At 34.9% G+C, this 18,462-nt stretch overlaps 1 protein-coding gene across 1 annotated transcript; it reads right to left on the bottom strand.

Moving 5' to 3' along the window:
* Positions 1-1,761: 1,761 nt before the first annotated feature.
* LOC126677281 (uncharacterized) lies at positions 1,762-3,443 on the bottom strand. Its single transcript, XM_050371828.1, has 4 exons — positions 3,384-3,443; positions 2,952-3,279; positions 2,652-2,849; positions 1,762-2,510 (listed from the first exon to the last, which is right to left on the bottom strand). Exons 1-4 carry the CDS (start codon positions 3,441-3,443, stop codon positions 1,762-1,764), a joined length of 1,335 nt encoding a protein of 444 aa, XP_050227785.1.
* Between the last annotated feature and the right edge of the window lie 15,019 nt (positions 3,444-18,462).

Genomic DNA, 18,462 nt, shown 5'->3' with positions numbered 1-18,462 from the left:
TGGCGTCTGGGAAACACAGTGCCCTCCCCTTGGCATCCAGCTCGGCAGGGGGTTCTCCTGGCTGTCGGGGCTGAACAGGGGGTGCCGCCTCCACCTCCTGCTGCTGACCCTGAACAGGGATGTCCTCCACAGGGGCACGCACAGCTGGGTTACCAAGACCACGACCTCTAGCTGGGTTACCCCGTCCTCGACCTCTAGTCGGATCACCTGAACCACCCTGCCCTCTCATACCTGCAGACATTAAAATACATTTCGTTCCATATATAACTAACAATTTAATACATTGTTAAAAGATACATTATAACAAAACATTATAAAAAAATACATTGTTAACAATTTAATATATTTAAATTAACTAATACATTTAATATAACTAATTCATTACAATAATAAATGCATACAACTAACAAAAACTGCAAAAATATCTAACACATCAGTCAAGTTCTTCATCTTCGTCTGATGAGGATGGCCGAAATTCTTCTTCTTCATCTTCAACAAGAGGGATTTGCAACGCATCTTCGTCGGCCACCTCATTCAGGTCAGCTAAATTTGTGGGATTGTCGTCCGTTTCAACTATAAGGGTATTTTCTTCAATGTCCTCTTGAAAGGCCGGGATAATCGCAACGGGCATGTCAAGTTCTGATCGTGCCTTAATTTTGCAAACTGCCCACCAATTTACTTTGTCCCGTCTTCGACTTGGATATGGAAGGTAATGAACTTGGTCGGCCTGTTTTGCCAAGATGAACGGATCGTATTTAGTGTACCTGCGTCTGTGATTAACATCTACCAAGTTATATCGATTGGTAGTGTCTGTGCCTGTATCCGTAGGGTCGAACCATTCGCATTTAAAAATGACGGTCTACTTCATTGGTAGAGCTGGATACTCTAACTCAATTATGTCCGTTAACACTCCATAAAAGTCATTTTCACCCTCAACATATTTTGTTCCCCTTACGCAGACACCGCTATTCATTGTAAGTTGATCCTGCCCATATTCCTGAGTAAGAAATTTGAACCCGTTTACATAGTATCCCTTATATGTGGTGACCTTTCTACATGGTCCCTTTGCGAGACTCGGAATAAACGGATTAGTACAGACTGTTGGATCTTTCACCTGTGGGGAGTTAGAAATTTGTAAGATTTATAAACCTTATTATAAAAATAAAAGTCTATTATAAGATACTTACATATTGTTCGAACCATGAGGCGAAATCCCTTTCCAGCACTCTTTCAATTTCTGTTTCGCTTATTTCACTGTTCCTTTCGCGCAACCCGGCCACAAAAACCCTTTAAATGGAAGAGGCCCAAATTACATCAAATTCTAGCAAATATGTGAAATATTACACTATATTTAAATGCTTACTTTCGGTGATCTTTGATTTCGGGACAATTGAGAAGAACATAGGTCCGAGCAGCGATGATCTCATCGTCTTCAAGATATCTCTTACCGCTACCACGCAACGGCTTTCCCTTAGGTTTAAAAATTCCCAGTCTGTCGGCATCGTCATCAATATCCATATCACAAGTTTCATTTCTTCCCAATCACTCGGGTAACATTGGATCACCTTCAGCAAAATAATATGATGCAAATTTAGCGATTTCTTCTTGCAGATATCCACTACTAATGCTCCCTTCCACCCTGCCTTTATTGGTGACCTTTTTTTCAATTTCCTCAATGACCGGATATTGAGATTAGTAAGTATTTCCTGATTATATATATATTGAACAGATGGATACGAGAAAAAACCATAACGAATTTGATTACCTTTCAAATGGATACATCCAGCGATACTGAACCGGTCCTGCCATCATATCTTCGTACGGAAGATGCACGGGGATATGCTCCATAGAGTCAAAAAAGCTGGGCGGGAATATACGTTCCAACTTGCACAGGATTTTTGGGATCTCAGTTTTCATACGGTTTAGATCTTCTTCTGAAAGTGACCTGGAAGTTAACTCCTTGAAGAAGATACTTAACTCTGTTAGAGGCTCCCACACGTTTTTCGAAAGCAGCTCCCGAAGCGCGATTGGCAGAAGTCGTTGCATAAAAACATGACAGTCATGACTTTTCATTCCATGCATTTTCAGCCCGTTTAGATCAACACATTTAGACAAGTTTGACGCATATCCGTCTGGAAACTTTATTTTCTGAATCCACTCAAGCAAAACTCGTTTTGAATCCCTATCCAAAGCATACATTGCCTTTGGAAATCTCCCAGTTGCCGGATCATTAGCTAACCCTGGCCGATCATAGATGTTGTTCAACTCTTCACGAGATTTTGCATGGTCTTTTGTTTTCCCGGGGACATTGAGAACGGTATTGAAAATGTTACCGAAGACATTTTTCTCAATGTGCATGACATCGAGATTGTGACGAATTACATTTGTTCTCCAATATGGCAAATCCCAAAAGATACTTTTTTTATTCCACCAATGATCTTTTGACAGTAATGCATTAGTAACTTTCGCACCAGGCTCAAATGCCTTCTTAAACCCCAGTATATCAATCTCTGCTAACAGTTCATTTCCAGTTCTCACCCCTGTAAACCTTTTGCTCTCTCGTTTCCCCTTTCGAAAATCAGTAACATTTCGACGGAATTGGTGATTCGGAGGCAAAAACTTGCGATCGCAATCAAACCACGATTATTTACCGCTTTTTTCCAGTGTGAATGAATCCGTATTTTCCATACAGTACGGGCATGCTTTTCTACCAGCAGTGCTCCAGCCAGACAACATAGAATAAGCGGGAAAGTCATTTATTGTCCACATAAGAGCCGCTTTTAATTCGAAATTCTGACGCTTATGAACGTCATATGTTTGGACTCCACATTCCCACAGTTGGTTCAACTCTGCAATAAACGGCTGTAGGAAGATATCTATTAGGTGTTTCGGATTTCTAGGCCCCGGTACCAAAACCGTTCAAAACATAGACTCATCCTTCATGCACATGCCTGGGGGGAGATTGTACGGCGTCAAAATGACCGGCCACGACGAATACTGCTGCCCAAAATTGGCAAATGGCTGAAACCCATCGGAACATAAGCCTAATCTGATATTTCTCACTTCATCGGCAAACTCAGAATGCAGCTCACTAAAACGTTTCCAAGCCGAAGAGTCAGACGGGTGGCACATCTTATCACCATCCATCTCGTGGTCTGCGTGCCACGTCATATGCCGGGCAGTGGCTTTCGAAGCGTACAACCTCTGTAGCCTCGGAGTTATTCGAAAATAGAACATTTTACTATATGGCACGTTAGCCTTTCTTTTTGCGGATTTTTCCTGGATCACAGGTTTCCACCGCGCATAATACAAACTTTGTAGTGCGTTAGACCCGTGTCCTCCCCCCAATAAATCATACCGTTATAGAAACAACTGTCAATAACCTCAACCGGCAACACCAAACCTTTGACCAACTTCTTAATTTTAGCAAAATTCGTTGGCATCTTGTTGTCCTACGGGAGCAGCTCTTGTATCAATCCGCAGACGTCGTTTACTAAAGCTACTGAACCCTTATGTCGACACTTGATCTCCATCACTTTAGCAGATGCAGAAAATGGAGAGTGTCTGCTATTCCCAGGCCATATGTCTTCTTCAGCCGCACGCATCATATTATAAAATTTCTGAGCTTCTTCATTTAGGAGCTCATCTTCAGGAAACGTTATTTCTGGACCGGCCGCATCAAGAATCATTCTTTGAGCGTAACTGAACTCACCCGGCCCCTCATTTTCATAGTCGAACTCAACATCCTGCTCTGGTAACTGTGCAAGGGGAGGGGGATTCAAAACGCTCCCCTCGCCATGAAAATCCCATTCTTGGTAACCTTTCACAAACCCATTCTTCAATAGATGAAATTCCACCTCATCGACATCCCGATAGCTTATATTTTGACAACCTCTCTTAGGGCAGGGGCATTTTATCTGCACTCCACTCATACAAGCGGGATGTCGTAATGCAAATTGGACAAACTCCTTCACATGCTCCTTATACCATGTGGTTAGCAACCCGTTTGTGTGACTCCTGTACATCCAACTACGGTCTGTCTCCATTTCTGTAGCGCGGATAATTAGAGGTGGGGTTTTAACTCGAGATAAGCAAATTCAATGTAATTGACTGCTGAAAAGGTAGGGCCCTATCCCATTCACAAAACTGGCGCCCTGTAACTCGGCTACAATATATGCCTGGCAACGGAGAAAAATATTCGGCAGCCTTCCGGCGTCGTTCTCCTTTAGTGCGATATTTAGTTTATGCGTTGTAATGCTAATTATATATTCCGCGAGGAATAAGCGTTGCAAAACATATACTATACATCCACCCGGAGAACAAACGCTGGAAAACAATCATATATTTTTCTACCGCTATTAGACATATATGGTTTTTCGTGATCGAGTTACGGAAGCACCAGTTTTGAGAACTGTACAAACTGTACAATCCCGTGTCGTTCAATCTCTTGAACACATGGGACGGGAACTCTATGGCTAGGTTTACGATTTTATTCTATGGGAATAAAATTGAGGTTTATTTAGGTTGAATATTATAAATAATATATTTGAATTAAAATAAATCAAAAAAAGCGATAAAACCTACTTGTTAAAGGGCAGAACCGCAAACAGAAGGTGGAACACCAGATCACTCGGAACAACAGTGCGCGGCTATCAAAGACTATCAGCGACTGTCAGAGAATGCAAATCTATCATATTAAATAAAAACACGTAATAATAAAAAATTTCTACTAAAACTTCGGCAGAACTTCCCCTAAAAATGAGCATCACCCATTTTTCAGGGAAGTCCTGCAAGCAAATTACATAGCACAATCCAACAATACAATCCAATTACATCAAAAATTATATTTATAACGTTAATTACACTAATTAGCATAAATTGCACTAATTAATCTATTCTATCTCAAATTAATTAAAAACCTACTATATTAATTAAACTAATTAATTTTTATTAAACTAATTCAATAACCTAATTTAATCAACTAATTAACACATAAACAATAATTATGAAGAAATAAATATTAATTAGTATAAATTTAATAAGTCAGAAACCCTAATACAAATTAAACTAATTCAAATATAATTTAATTAACCTAACCCCTAACCTAATTTAATATAATTTTTTTAAAAAATAGATAATTAACCCTAATAAATAAAACTAACCCCAAACTAATTAAATTCAACTAATTCAACTATAATTTAATTAACCTAACCCTAAACAAATTTTATATAATTTAATAAAAAAAGATATTTAACCATATAACACTAATCCTAAGCTAAATAAATTAAACTAATTATACAATTATAATTTAAAACCTAACCCTAAATTAGTTTAATATGACTTGAAAAACAGAAAATTAACCCTAATTTAAATTAACTAATCTAATCGCTAATTAATACAATATTTACAAATAATTGAAAATTAAAAAACTTACCTCAGGCGGCAGCGGGCGAGACCGGATGCAGCACCAGGTCAGACCGGAGGCAGCAGAGGGACGGACACCGGAGGCAGCGGGAATGACTGTTTTAAAAAAAATTAATTTATTATATATTTCATATATAAACTATAAATAAATGAAAAAAAAATTAAAAAAAACCCTTACCTGAGAATCAGTGGTGGCCGGCAAGAAAAACGAGATCAATTGCAGTGGAGAGGAGCGGCGCCGGTGGAGGAATGGCGGAAAACAGACTGACGGCGCCGGACGAACAGACGGACGGAGAGGAGAGCAGAGAAGAGAGGAGAACGGCAGAAAGGAAAAGAAAGGGAGGAGAACGGCGGCGAGGAGAAATCAGAGAAGAGGAGAAATCAGAGAATGGCGGCGAGGAGAAAATAAAAGAAAGGAAGAAGAGAGGAAGAAGGAAGGAGAAGGAGCAGCGGTTTTAAATTAACTCGATTTTAGCGACGGATTCAGAATTCTGTCGCTAAAATCGAGTTAATTTAAACAGTGCGTTTAGGGCAGGGCATTTAGCGACGGATTATAGTTATCCGTAGCTAATTGGGCTGCCCTAAACGCAGCTTTTTAAAAACGTAAAAAATTAGTGACGGATTAATATATCCGTCACTAATTATTTGGGTAGCGACGGATTAACGATGGAGAATCCGTCGCAAATTTGGCGGGCAACCTCCCGCCAAAACTTTCGATGATTTAGTGACAGAATTACCGTCTGTCGCTAAATCCGTCGCAAATATGGGATTTTAGCGACGGTATCTGCATCCGTCGCAAATGTCTGACTTTCTAGTAGTGAATGTTTCCCCATTTTAGTGAATTAAGCCAAACGTTTAAAACGTTACGAAACAAATCCAAACGTTTACCCTTTTTAGCGATTTAAGCCAAACGTTTACAAACGTTACGAAACAAATCCAAACGTTTATCCTTTTTAGCGATAGAAGCCAAACATTTACAAATATTACGAAACAAATCCAAATGTTTCACCTTTTTAGCAATTTAAGCCAAATGTTTACAAAAGTTACGAAATAAATCCAAACATTTCCCCTTTTTAACGAATTAAGCCAAACGTTTACAAACGTTACGAAACAAAACCAAGCGTTTAAAACGTTACGAAACAAATCCAAACGTTTCACATTTTTAGCGATTTAAGCCAAACGTTTACAAATATTACGAAACAAAACCAATCGTTCACAAACGTTACGAAACAAATCCAAATTTTTCACCTTTTTAGCAATTTAAACCGAACGTTTACAAACTTCACGAAACAAATCCAAACGTTTCCCTTTTTAGCGATTTAAGCCGAACGTTTACAAACGTGGTGAAACAAAACCAAATGTTTCACCTTTTTAGCTATTTAAGGCAAACTTTAACAAACGTTACCAAACAAAACCAAACGTGTCATCTTTTTAGTGATTTAAGTCGAATGTTTACAAACGTTACGAAACAAATCCAATCGTTTCACCTTTTTCCTAATATAAATCCAAACGTTTCACCTTTTTAGCGATTTAAGCCAAACGGTTACAAACGTTACGAAACAAATCCAAATGTTTCACCTTTTAAGCGATTTAAGCCAAACGTTTCACCTTTTTAGCGATTTAAGCCTAACGTTTACAAACGATACGAAACAAATCCAAACGTTTCACCTTTTTAGCGATTTAAGCCAAACGTTCACAAACGTTACGGAACAAATCCAAACGTTTCCCCTTTTTAACTATTTAAGCCGAACGTTTACAAACGTTACTAAACAAAACAAAACATTTCACCTTTTTAGCTAATAAAGCAAAACATTAACCAACATTTCAAAACAAAACCAAACGTTTCACCTTTTTAGAGATTTAAGCCGAACATTTACAAACGTTACGAAACAAATCCAAACGTTTCACCTTTTGAGCGAAGTAAGGCAAATGTTAACAAATGCTACGAAACAAATACAAGCGTTTTACTATATTAGCAATTTAAACCAAGCGTTTACACACGTTACGAACAAAATCAAATGTTTCATCTTTTTAGCGATTTAAGCCAAATGTTTACAAACTTTACAAAAAAAATGCAAACGTTTCACCTTTTTGGCGATTTAAGCCAAACATTTACAAATGTTACGAAGAAAATCCAATCATTTCACCTATTTAGCAATTTAACTCCAAACGTTTCATCTTTTTAGCGATTTAAGCTAAACGTTTACAAACGTTACGAAACAAATGCAAATGTTTCACCTTTATTAGTGATTTAAGCCAAACATCACCTTTTTAGTGATTTAAGCCAAACGTTTACAAATATTACGAAACAAATCTAAACGTTACAAAACAAATGCAAATGTTTCACCTTTTTAGCGATATAAGCCAAACGTTTACAAATGTTACGAAACTAATCCAAATGTTTCACCTTTTTAGCGATTTAAGCAAAACGTTTCACCTTTTTAGCGATTTATGCCAAACATTTACAAATGTTACGAAACAAATCCAAAGGTTTCACCTTTTTAGCGATTTAAGCCAAACGTTTACAAACGTTACGAAACAAATCCAAACGTCTCCCCATTTATTGATTTAAGCCAAACGTTTACAAACGTTACGAAAAAATTCAAACGTTTCCCCTTTTTTGCGATTGAAGCCAAACATTTACAAAAATTACGAATCAAATCCAAACGTTTCACCTTTTTAGCGATTTAAGCCAAACGTTTACAAACGTTACGAAACAAATCCAAACGACTCCCCAATTATGTATTTAAGGCAAAGGTTTACAAACGTTACGAAAAAATTCAAACGTTTCCCCTTTTTTGCGATTTAAGCCAAAAATTTACAAACATTACGAATCAAATCCAAACGTTTCCCCTTTTTAGAGATTTAAGCCAAACGTTTACAAACGTTATGAAACAAATCCAAGCATTTCACCTTTTTAGCAATATAAGCCAAATATTTACAAACGTTACGAAACAAATCCAAATGTTTCACTTTTGAGCGATTTAAGTCAAACGTTTACAAACGTTACGAAACAAATTCAAATGTTTCCCCATTTTAGCGAATTAAGCCAAACGTTTAAAACGTTACGAAACAAATCCAAACGTTTCCCCTTTTTAGCGATTTAAGCCAAACGTACAAACGTTACGAAACAAATCCAAATGTTTCTTCTTTTTAGCGATTGAAGCCAAACGTTTACAAATATTACGAAACAAATCCAAACGTTTCACCTTTTTAGCAATTTTAGCCAAATGTTTACAAAAGTTACGAAATAAATCCAAACGTTTCCCCTTTTTAACGAATTAAGCCAAACGTTTACAAACGTTACGAAACAAAACCAAACGTTTAAAACGTTACGAAACAAATCCAAACATTTCACATTTTTAGCGATTTAAGCCAAACTTTGACAACTATTACGAAACAAAACCAATCGTTTACAAACATTACGAAATAAATCCAAATGTTTCACCTTTTTAGCAATTTAAGCCGAACGTTTAAAAACGTTACGAAACAAATCCAAACGTTTCCCTTTTTAGCGATTTAAGACGAACGTTTACAAACGTGGGGAAACAAAACCAAACGTTTCACCTTTTTAGCTATTTAAGGCAAACTTTAACAAACGTTACGAAACAAAACCAAACGTTTCACCCTTTTTAGCGATTTAAGCTAAACATTTACAAACGTTACGAAACAAATCCAAACGTTTCACCTTTTTAGTGATTTAAGCCAAACGTTTACAAACGTTTAGAAACGTTACGAAACAAATCCAAACGTTTACAGACATTACACAACAAAAATAAACTTTTCACATTCCAAGAAATTTAAGCCAAACGTTTACAAACGTTACGAAACAAATCCAAACATTTCCCGTTTTTAGCGATTTAAGCCAAAAGTTTACAAACGTTACGGAACAAATCCAAACGTTTCCCCTTTTTAGCGATTTAAGCCGAACGTTTACAAACGTTACTAAACGAAACCAAACATTTCACCTTTTTTGCTATTAAAGCCAAACGTTAACCAACATTTCAAAACAAAACCAAACGTTTCCCCTTTTTAGAGATTTAAGCCGAACCTTTACAAACGTTACGAAACAAATCCAACCTTTTGAGCGAATTAAGGCAAATGTTAACAATTGCTACGAAACAAATACAAGCGTTTTACTATATTAGCAATTTAAACCAAGCGTTTACACACGTTACGAACAAAATTAAATGTTTCACCTTTTTAGCGATTTAAGCCAAATGTTTACAAACTTTAGAAAAAAAATCCAAACGTTTCACCTTTTTGGCGATTTAAGCCAAACATTTACAAACGTTACGAAAAAAATCCAATCGTTTCACCTATTTAGCAATTTAACTCCAAACGTTTCACCTTTTTAGCGATTTAAGCTAAACGTTTACAAACGTTACGAAACAAATGCAAATGTGTGATTTAAGCCAAACGTCACCTTTTTAGTGATTTAAGCCAAACGTTTACAAATATTACGAAACAAATCCAAACGTTACAAAACAAATGCAAATGTTTCACCTTTTTAGCGATATAAGCCAAACATTTACAAATGTTACGAAACTAATCCAAACGTTTCACCTTTTCAGCGATTTAAGCAAAACGTTTCACCTTTTTAGCGATTTAAGCCAAACATTTACAAATGTTACGAAACAAATCCAAAGGTTTCACCTTTTTACCGATTTAAGCCAAAGGTTTACAAACGTTACGAAACAAATCCAAACGTCTCCCCATTTATTGATTTAAGCCAAATGTTTACAAACGTTACGAAAAAATTCAAACGTTTCCCCTTTTTTGCGATTGAAGTCAAACATTTACAAAAATTACGAATCAAATCCAAACGTTTCACCTTTTTAGCGATTTAAGCCAAACGTTTACAAACGTTACGAAACAAATCCAAACGACTCCCCATTTATGGATTTAAGCCAAACGTTTACAAACGTTACGAAAAAATTCAAACGTTTCCCCTTTTTTGCGATTTAAGCTAAACGTTTACAAACATACGAATCAAATCCAAACGTTTCACCTTTTTAGAGATTTAAGCCAAACGTTTACAAACGTTACGAAACAAATCCAATCGTTTCGCCTTTTTAGCAATATAAGCCAAATATTTACAAACGTTACGAAACAAATCCAAATGTTTCACTTTTGTGCGATTTAAGTCAAACGTTTACAAACGTTACGAAACAAATTCAAATATTTCCCCATTTTAGCGAATTAAGCCAAACGTTTAAAACGTTACGAAACAAATCCAAACTTTTCCCCTTTTTAGCGATTTAAGCCAAACGTTTACAAACGTTACGAAAAAAATCCAAATGTTTCTTCTTTTTAGCGATTGAAGCCAAACGTTTACAAATATTACGAAACAAATCCAAACGTTTCACCATTTTAGCAATTTAAACCAAATGTTTACAAAAGTTACCAAATAAATCCAAACGTTTCCCCTTTTTAACGAATTAAGCCAAACGTTTACAAACATTACGAAACAAAATCAAACGTTTAAAACGTTACGAAACAAATCCAAACATTTCACATTTTTAGCGATTTAAGTCAAACGTTTATAAATATTACGAAACGAACCCAATCGTTTACAAACATTACGAAATAAATCCAAATGTTTCACCTTTTTAGCAATTTAAGCCGAACGTTTAAAAACGTTACGAAACAAATCCAAACGTTTCCCTTTTAAGCGATTTAAGCCGAACGTTTACAAACGTGGCGAAACAAAACCAAACGTTTCACCTTTTTAGCTATTTAAGGCAAAATTTAAGAAACGTTACGAAACAAAAACAAACGTTTCACCTTTTTAGCGATTTAAGCTAAACGTTTACAAACGTTACGAAACAAATCCAATTATTTCACCTTTTTAGTGATTTAAGCCAAACGTTTACAAATGTTTAGAAACGTTACGAAACAAATCCAAACGTTTACAAACATTACAGAACAAAAACAAACTTTTCACATTCCAAGCAATTTAAGCCAAACGTTTACAAACGTTACAAAACAAATCCAAACATTTCACCTTTTTAGCGATTGAAGACTGACGTTTACAAACGTTAAGAAACAAATCCAAACGTTTCCCCAATTTAGCGATTTAAGCCAAACGTTTATTAACATTACAAAACAAAACCAAACGTTTACAAACGTTACGAAACAAATCCAAATGTTTACAAACGTTCCAAAACAAATCCAAACGTTTCTCTATTTTAGCGATTTAGGCCAAACATTTACAAACGTTTCGCCTTTTTCGCGATTTAAGCCAAACGTTTACAAAATTTACCAAACAAATCCAAACGTTTCCCCATTTATGGATTTAAGCCAAACGTTTACAAATGTTACGAAAAAATCCAAACGTTTCCCCTTTTTTGCGATTGAAGCCAAACATTTACAAACATTACGAATCAAATCCAAACGTTTCACCTTTTTAGCGATTTAGGCCAAACGTTACGAAACAAATCCACGCGTTTCACCCTTTTAGCAATATAAGCCAAACTTTTACAAACGTTACGAAACAAATCCAAATGTTTCACCTTTTGAGCAATTTAAGTCAAACGTTTACAAACGTTACGAAAAAAATCCAAACGTTTCACCTTTTTAGTGATTTAAGAAAAACGTTTACAAATTCTTAGTGATTGAAGCCAAACGTTTACAAACGTTACGAAACAAATCCAAACGTTTCACCTTTATAGCAATATAAACATTTACAAACGTTACGAAACAAATCCATACGTTTCACCTTTTTAGCGATTTAAGCCAAAAGTTTACAAACGTTACGAAACAAATCCAAACTTTTCACCTTTTTAGCGATTTAAGCCAAAGATTTACAAACGTTAGGAAACAAATCCAAATGTTTCATCTTTTTAGTGCTTTAAGCCAAACGTTTACAAACGTTACGAAAAAAATCTAAACGTTTCCACTTTTTAGCGATTTAAGCCAAACATTTAAAACATTACGAAACAAATTCAAACACTTCTCCTTTTTAGCGATTTAAGCCAAATGTTTACAAACGTTACGAAACAAATCCAAGCGTTTCACATTTTTAGCGATTTCAGCCAAACATTTACAGACGTTACAAAACAAAACGTTTCACCTTTTTAGAGATTTAAGCCAACCGTTTACAAATGTTACGTAACAAATCCAAGCGTTTAACCTTTTTAGCGATTTAAGTTAAATGTTTACAAAAGTTACGAAAAAAATCCAAGCGTTTCACATTTTTAGCGATTTCAACCAAACGTTTACAAACGTTACAAAATAAAACAAAACAAAACGTTTCACCTTTTTAGCGATTTAAGCCGACCGTTTACAAACGTTACGTAACAAATTCAAGCGTTTCACCTTTTTAGCGATTTAAGCCAAAGGTTTACAAACATTACGAAGAGAATCCAAACGTTTCGCCTTTTTAGCAATTTAAGACAAACATTTACAAATGTTTACAAAACAAATCCAAATGTTTCACCTATTTAGCGATTTAATCTAAAAGTTTACAAACATTACGAAACAAAACCAAACTTTTAACCTTTTTAGCGATTTAAGCCAAATCTTTAAAACGTGCGAAATAAATCAAAACGTTTACAAACATTACAGAACAAAAACAAACGTTTCACATTTTTAGCAATTTAAGCCAAACGTGTACAAACGTTATGAAACAAATCCATACGTTTCACCTTTTTAGCGATTGAAGGAAAAAGTTTACAAACGTTACGAAACAAATCCAAACGTTTCCCTATTTTTCCAATTTAAGCCAAGCGTTTATAAACGTTACGAAAGAAAACCAAACGTTTACAAACGTTATGAAACAAAGCTAAACGTTTCCAAACGTTACGAAACAAATCCAAGCGTTTCCCCATTTTAGCGATTTAAGCCACACGTTTAGAAACGTTACGAAACAAATCCAAACATTTCACCTTTTGAGTGATTTAATCCAAACGTTTAGAAACGTTACGAAACAAATCCAAACGTTTACAAACGTATACAAACATTACAAGCTTTTCACATTCTAAGCAATTTAAGCCAAACGTTTACAAACGTTACGAAACAAATCCAAACATTTCACCTTTTTAGCCATTGAAGACTGACGTCTACAAACGTTAAGAAACAAATCCAAACGTTTCCCCAATTTAGCGATTTAAGCCAAACGTTTATAAACGTTACAAAACAAAACCAAACGTTTAAAAACGTTACGAAACAAATCCAAATGTTTACAAACGTTCCAAGATAAATCCAAACGTTTCTCTATTTTAGCGATTTAGGCCATACATTTACAAACGCTTCACCTTTTTCTCGATTTAAGCCAAACGTTTACAAACGTTGCGAAACAAATCCAAACGTTTCCCCATTAATGGATTTAAGCCAAACGTTTACAAACGTTACGAAAAAATCCAAACGTTTCCCCTTTTTTGCGATTGAATCCAAACATTTACAAACATTATGAATGAAATCCAAACGTTTCACCTTTTTAGCGATTTAAGCCAAACGTTTACAAATGATACGAAACAAATCCAAGCGTTTCACCTTTTTAGCAATATAAGCCAAACATTTACAAACGTTACGAAACAAATCCAAATGTTTCACCTTTTGAGCGATTTAAGTCATACGTTTACAAACGTTACGAAACAAATCCAAATGTTTCCCCATTTAGCGAATTAAGCCCAACGTTTACAAATATATTACGAAACAAATCCAGACGTTTCACCTTTTTAGCAATTTAAGCCCAACGTTTACAAAAATTAGGAAATAATTCCAAACGTTTCCCCTTTTTAACGAATTAAGCCAAACCTTTAAACCGTTACGAAACAAATCCAAACGTTTCACATTTTTAGCGATTTAAGCCAAACGTTTACAAACATTACGAAACAAAACCAATCGTTTACAAACGTTACGAAAACAAATCCAAATGTTTCACCTTTTTAGCAATTTAAGCCGAACGTTTACAAACGTTACGAAACAAATCCAAACGTTTCCCTTCTTAGCGATTTAAGCCGAACGTTTACAAACGTTGCGAAACAAAACCTAACGTTTCACCTTTTTAGCTATTTAAGGCAAACGTTAACAAACGTTACCAAACAAAACCAAACGTTTCACCTTTTTAGAGATTTAAGCCGAAAGTTTACAAACGTTACGAAATAAATCCAAACGTTTCACCTTTTTACTGATTTAAGCCAAAAGTTTACAAACGTTTCGAAACAAATCCAATCGTTTTACCTTTTTCGCAATTTAAATCCAAATGTTTCACCTTTTTAGCGATTTATGCCAAACGTTTCACCTTTTTAGCGATTTAAGCCAAACGTTTCACCTTTTTAGCGATTTAAGCCAAACGTTTCGCCGTTTTTGCAATTTAAGACAAACGTTTACAAACGATACGAAATAAATCCAAAACATTTCCCATTTTTAGCGATTTAAGCCAAAAGTTTACAAATGTTGCGGAAGAAATCCAAACATTTCTCCTTTTTAGCGATTTAAGCCGAACGTTTACAAACGTTACTAAACAAAACCAAACATTTTACCTTTTTAGCTATTTAAGCTAAACGTTAACCAACGTTTCAAAACAAAACCAACCGTTTCACCATGTTAGCGATTTAAGCCGAACATATACAAACGTTACGAAACAAATCCAAACGTTTCACCTTTTTAGCGAATTAAGCCAAATGTTAACAAATGCTACAAAACAAATACAAGCGTTTCACCATATTAGCAATTTAAACCAAGCGTTTACACACGTTACGAAACAAAACCAAATTTTTCACCTTTTTAGCGATTTAAGCCAAACGTTTACAAACTTTACGAAACAAATCCAAATGTTTCACCTTTATTAGCGATTTAAGCCAAACGTTTACAAAAGTTACGAAAGAAATCCAAGCGTTCCACATTTTTAGCGATTTCAGCCAAACATTTACAGACGTTACAAAACAAAACAAAACGTTTCACCTTTTTAGCGATTTAAGCCAACCGTTTACAAATGTTACGTAACAAATCCAAGCGTTTCACCTTTTTAGCGATTTAAGCCAAATGATTACAAAAGTTATGAAACAAAATCCAAGCGTTTCACATTTTTAGCGATTTCAGCCAAAATTTTGCGAACGTTACAAAAAAAGAACAAAACAAAACGTTTCACCTTTTTGGCGATTTAAACCGACCGTTTGCAAACGTTACGTAACAAATCAAGCGTTTTACCTTTTTAGCGATTTCAGCCAAAGGTTTACAAATGTTACTAAGAGAATCCAAACGTTTCGCCTTTTTAGCAATTTAAGACAAATGTTTACAAACGTTTACAAACGTTACAAACCAAATCCAAACGTTTCACCTTTTTAGCGATTTAATCCAAAAGTTTACAAACGTTACGAAACAAAACCAAACGTTTAACCTTTTTAGCGATTTAAGCCAAATCTTTAAAACGTTGTGGAATAAATCAAAACGTTTATAAACATTACGGAACAAAAACAAACGTTTCACATTTTTAGAAATTGAAGCCAAACGTTTAAAAACGTTATGAAACAAATCCAAACGTTTCTCCTTTTTAGCGATTAAAGCTACACATTTACAAACGTTACGAAACAAATCCAAACGTTTCCAAACGTTACGAAACAAATCCAAGCGTTTCCCCATTTTAGCGATTTAAGCCACACGTTTACAAACGTTACGAAACAAATCCAAACGTTTCACCTTTTTAGTGATTTAAGCCAAACGTTTAAAAACGTTACGAAACAAATCCAAACGTTTACAAACATTACAGAACAAAAACAAACTTTTCACATTCTAAGCAATTTAAGTCAAACGTTTACAAACGTTATGAAACAAATCCACACGATTTACCAATTTAGCGATTGAAGCCAAACGTTTATAAACGTTACGAAACAAATCTAAATGTTTACAAACGTTCCAAAGCAAATTCAAACATTTCTCTATTTTAGCGATTTAAGCCAAACGTTTACAAACGTTTCACCTTTTTCGCGATATAAGCCAAACGTTTACAAACGTTACGAAACAAATCCAAACGTTTCCCCATTTATGGATTTAAGTCAAATGTTTACAAACGTTACGGAAAAATCCAAACGTTTCCCCTTTTTTGCTATTGAAGTCAAACGTTTACAAATATTACGAATCAAATCCAAACATTTCACCTTTTTAGTGATTTTAGCCAAACATTTACAAACGTTACGAAACAAATCCAAGCGTTTCACCTTTTTAGAAATATAAGCCAAACATTTACTAACGTTACGAAACAAATCCAACTGTTTCACCTTTAGACCGATTTAAGTCAAACGTTTACAAACGTTACGAAACAAATCCAAATGTTTCCCCATTTTAGCGAATTAAGCCAAACGTTTAAAACGTTACGAAATAAATCCAAACGTTTCACCCTTTTAGCGAGTTAAGCCAAACGTTTACAAACGTTACGAAACAATTTCTAACGTTTCTCCTTTTTTGCGATTAAAGCCAAACGTTTACAAATATTATGAAACAAATCCAAATGTTTCACCTTTTTAGCAATTTAAGCCAAACATTTACAAAAGTTACGAAATAAATCCAAACGTTTCCCCTTTTTAACGAATTAAGCCAAACGTTTACAAACGTTACGAAACAAAACCAAACGTTTAAAACGTTACGAAACAAATCCAAATGTTTCACGATTTTAAAGATTTAAGCCAAACGTTTACAAACATTACGAAATAAAATCAATCGTTTACAAATGTTACGAAACAAATCCAAATGTTTCACCTTTTTAACAATTTCAGCCGAACGTTTACAAACGTGGCGAAACAAAACCAAATGTTTCACCTTTTTAGCTATTTAAGGCAAACGTTAACAAACGTTACCAAACAAAACCAAACGTTTTTTTAGTAATTTAAGCCGAACGTTTACAAACGTTACATAACAAATCCAAATGTTTTAGCTATTTACTGATTTAAGCCAAACGTTTACAAACGTTTCGAAACAAATCCAATCGTTTCACCTTTTTGGCAATTTAAATCCAAATGTTTCACCTTTTTAGCGATTTAGGCAGAACGTTTACAAACATTACGAAACAAAACTAAACGTTTCACCTTTTTAGCGATTTAAGCCAAACTTTTCACCTTTTTAGCGATTTAAGTCAAACATTTACAAACGATACGAAACAAATCCAAACGTTTCCCCTTTTTAGCGATTTAAGCCAAACGTTTACATACGTTACCGAACAAATCCAAATGTTTCCCCTTTTTAGCGATTTAAGCCGAACGTTTACAAATGTTACTAAACAAAACCATACGTTTCACATTTTTCGCGATTTAAGACAAACGTTTACAAACATTACGAAACAAAATCAATCGTTTACAAACGTTACGAAACAAATCCAAATGTTTCACCTTTTTAGCAATTTAAGCCGAACGTTTACAAACGTTATGAAACAAATCCAAGCATTTCCCTTTTTAGTGATTTAAGCCGAACGTTTACAAACGTTACGAAACAAATCCAAACGTTTCCCCTATTTAGCAATTTAACTCCAAACGTTTACAAACGTTACGAAACAAATCCAAGCGTTTCACCTTTTTAGCAATATAAGCCAAACATTTACAAACGTTACGAAACAAATCCAAATGTTTCACCTTTTGAGCGATTTAAGTCAAACGTTTACAAACCTTACGAAACAAATCCAAATGTTTCCCCATTTTAGCGAATTAAGCAAAACGTTTAAAACGTTACGAAATAAATCCAAACATTTCACCTTTTAAGCGATTTAAGCCAAACGTTTACAAACGTTATGAAACAAATCCAAACGTTTCTCCTTTTTAACGATTGAAGCCAAACGTTTACAAATATTATGAAACAAATCCAAACGTTTCGCCTTATTAGCAATTTAAGCCAAATGTTTACAAAAGTTACGAAATAAATCCAAACGTTTCCCCTTTTTAACGAATTAAGCCAAACGTTTACAAACATTACGAAACAAAACCAATCGTTTACAAACGTTACGAAACAGTCCAAATGTTTCACCTTTTTAGCAATTTAAGTTGAACGTTTACAAACGTTACGAAACAAATCCAAACGTTTCCCTTTTTAGCGATTTAAGCCGAACGT

The sequence above is a fragment of the Mercurialis annua genome, linkage group LG4 (assembly GCF_937616625.2).
Source record: "Mercurialis annua linkage group LG4, ddMerAnnu1.2, whole genome shotgun sequence".
Taxonomy (NCBI): domain Eukaryota; kingdom Viridiplantae; phylum Streptophyta; class Magnoliopsida; order Malpighiales; family Euphorbiaceae; genus Mercurialis; species Mercurialis annua.
Note: the sequence above shows the minus strand (reverse complement) of the source record. Positions and strands in the feature narration are given on the sequence as shown.

Coding starts and splice junctions, on each gene's coding strand:
- LOC126677281 (XM_050371828.1), bottom strand. CDS start 3,443: ATGCCAACGAATTTTGCTAAAATTAAGAAGTTGGTCAAAGGTTTGGTG. Junction 3,280..3,383: donor GTTTGGTGTTGCCGGTTGAG/GTTATTGACAGT, acceptor CCTGTGATCCAG/GAAAAATCCGCAAAAAGAAA. Junction 2,511..2,651: donor ATTCACACTGGAAAAAAGCG/GTAAATAATCGT, acceptor AACTGTTAGCAG/AGATTGATATACTGGGGTTT.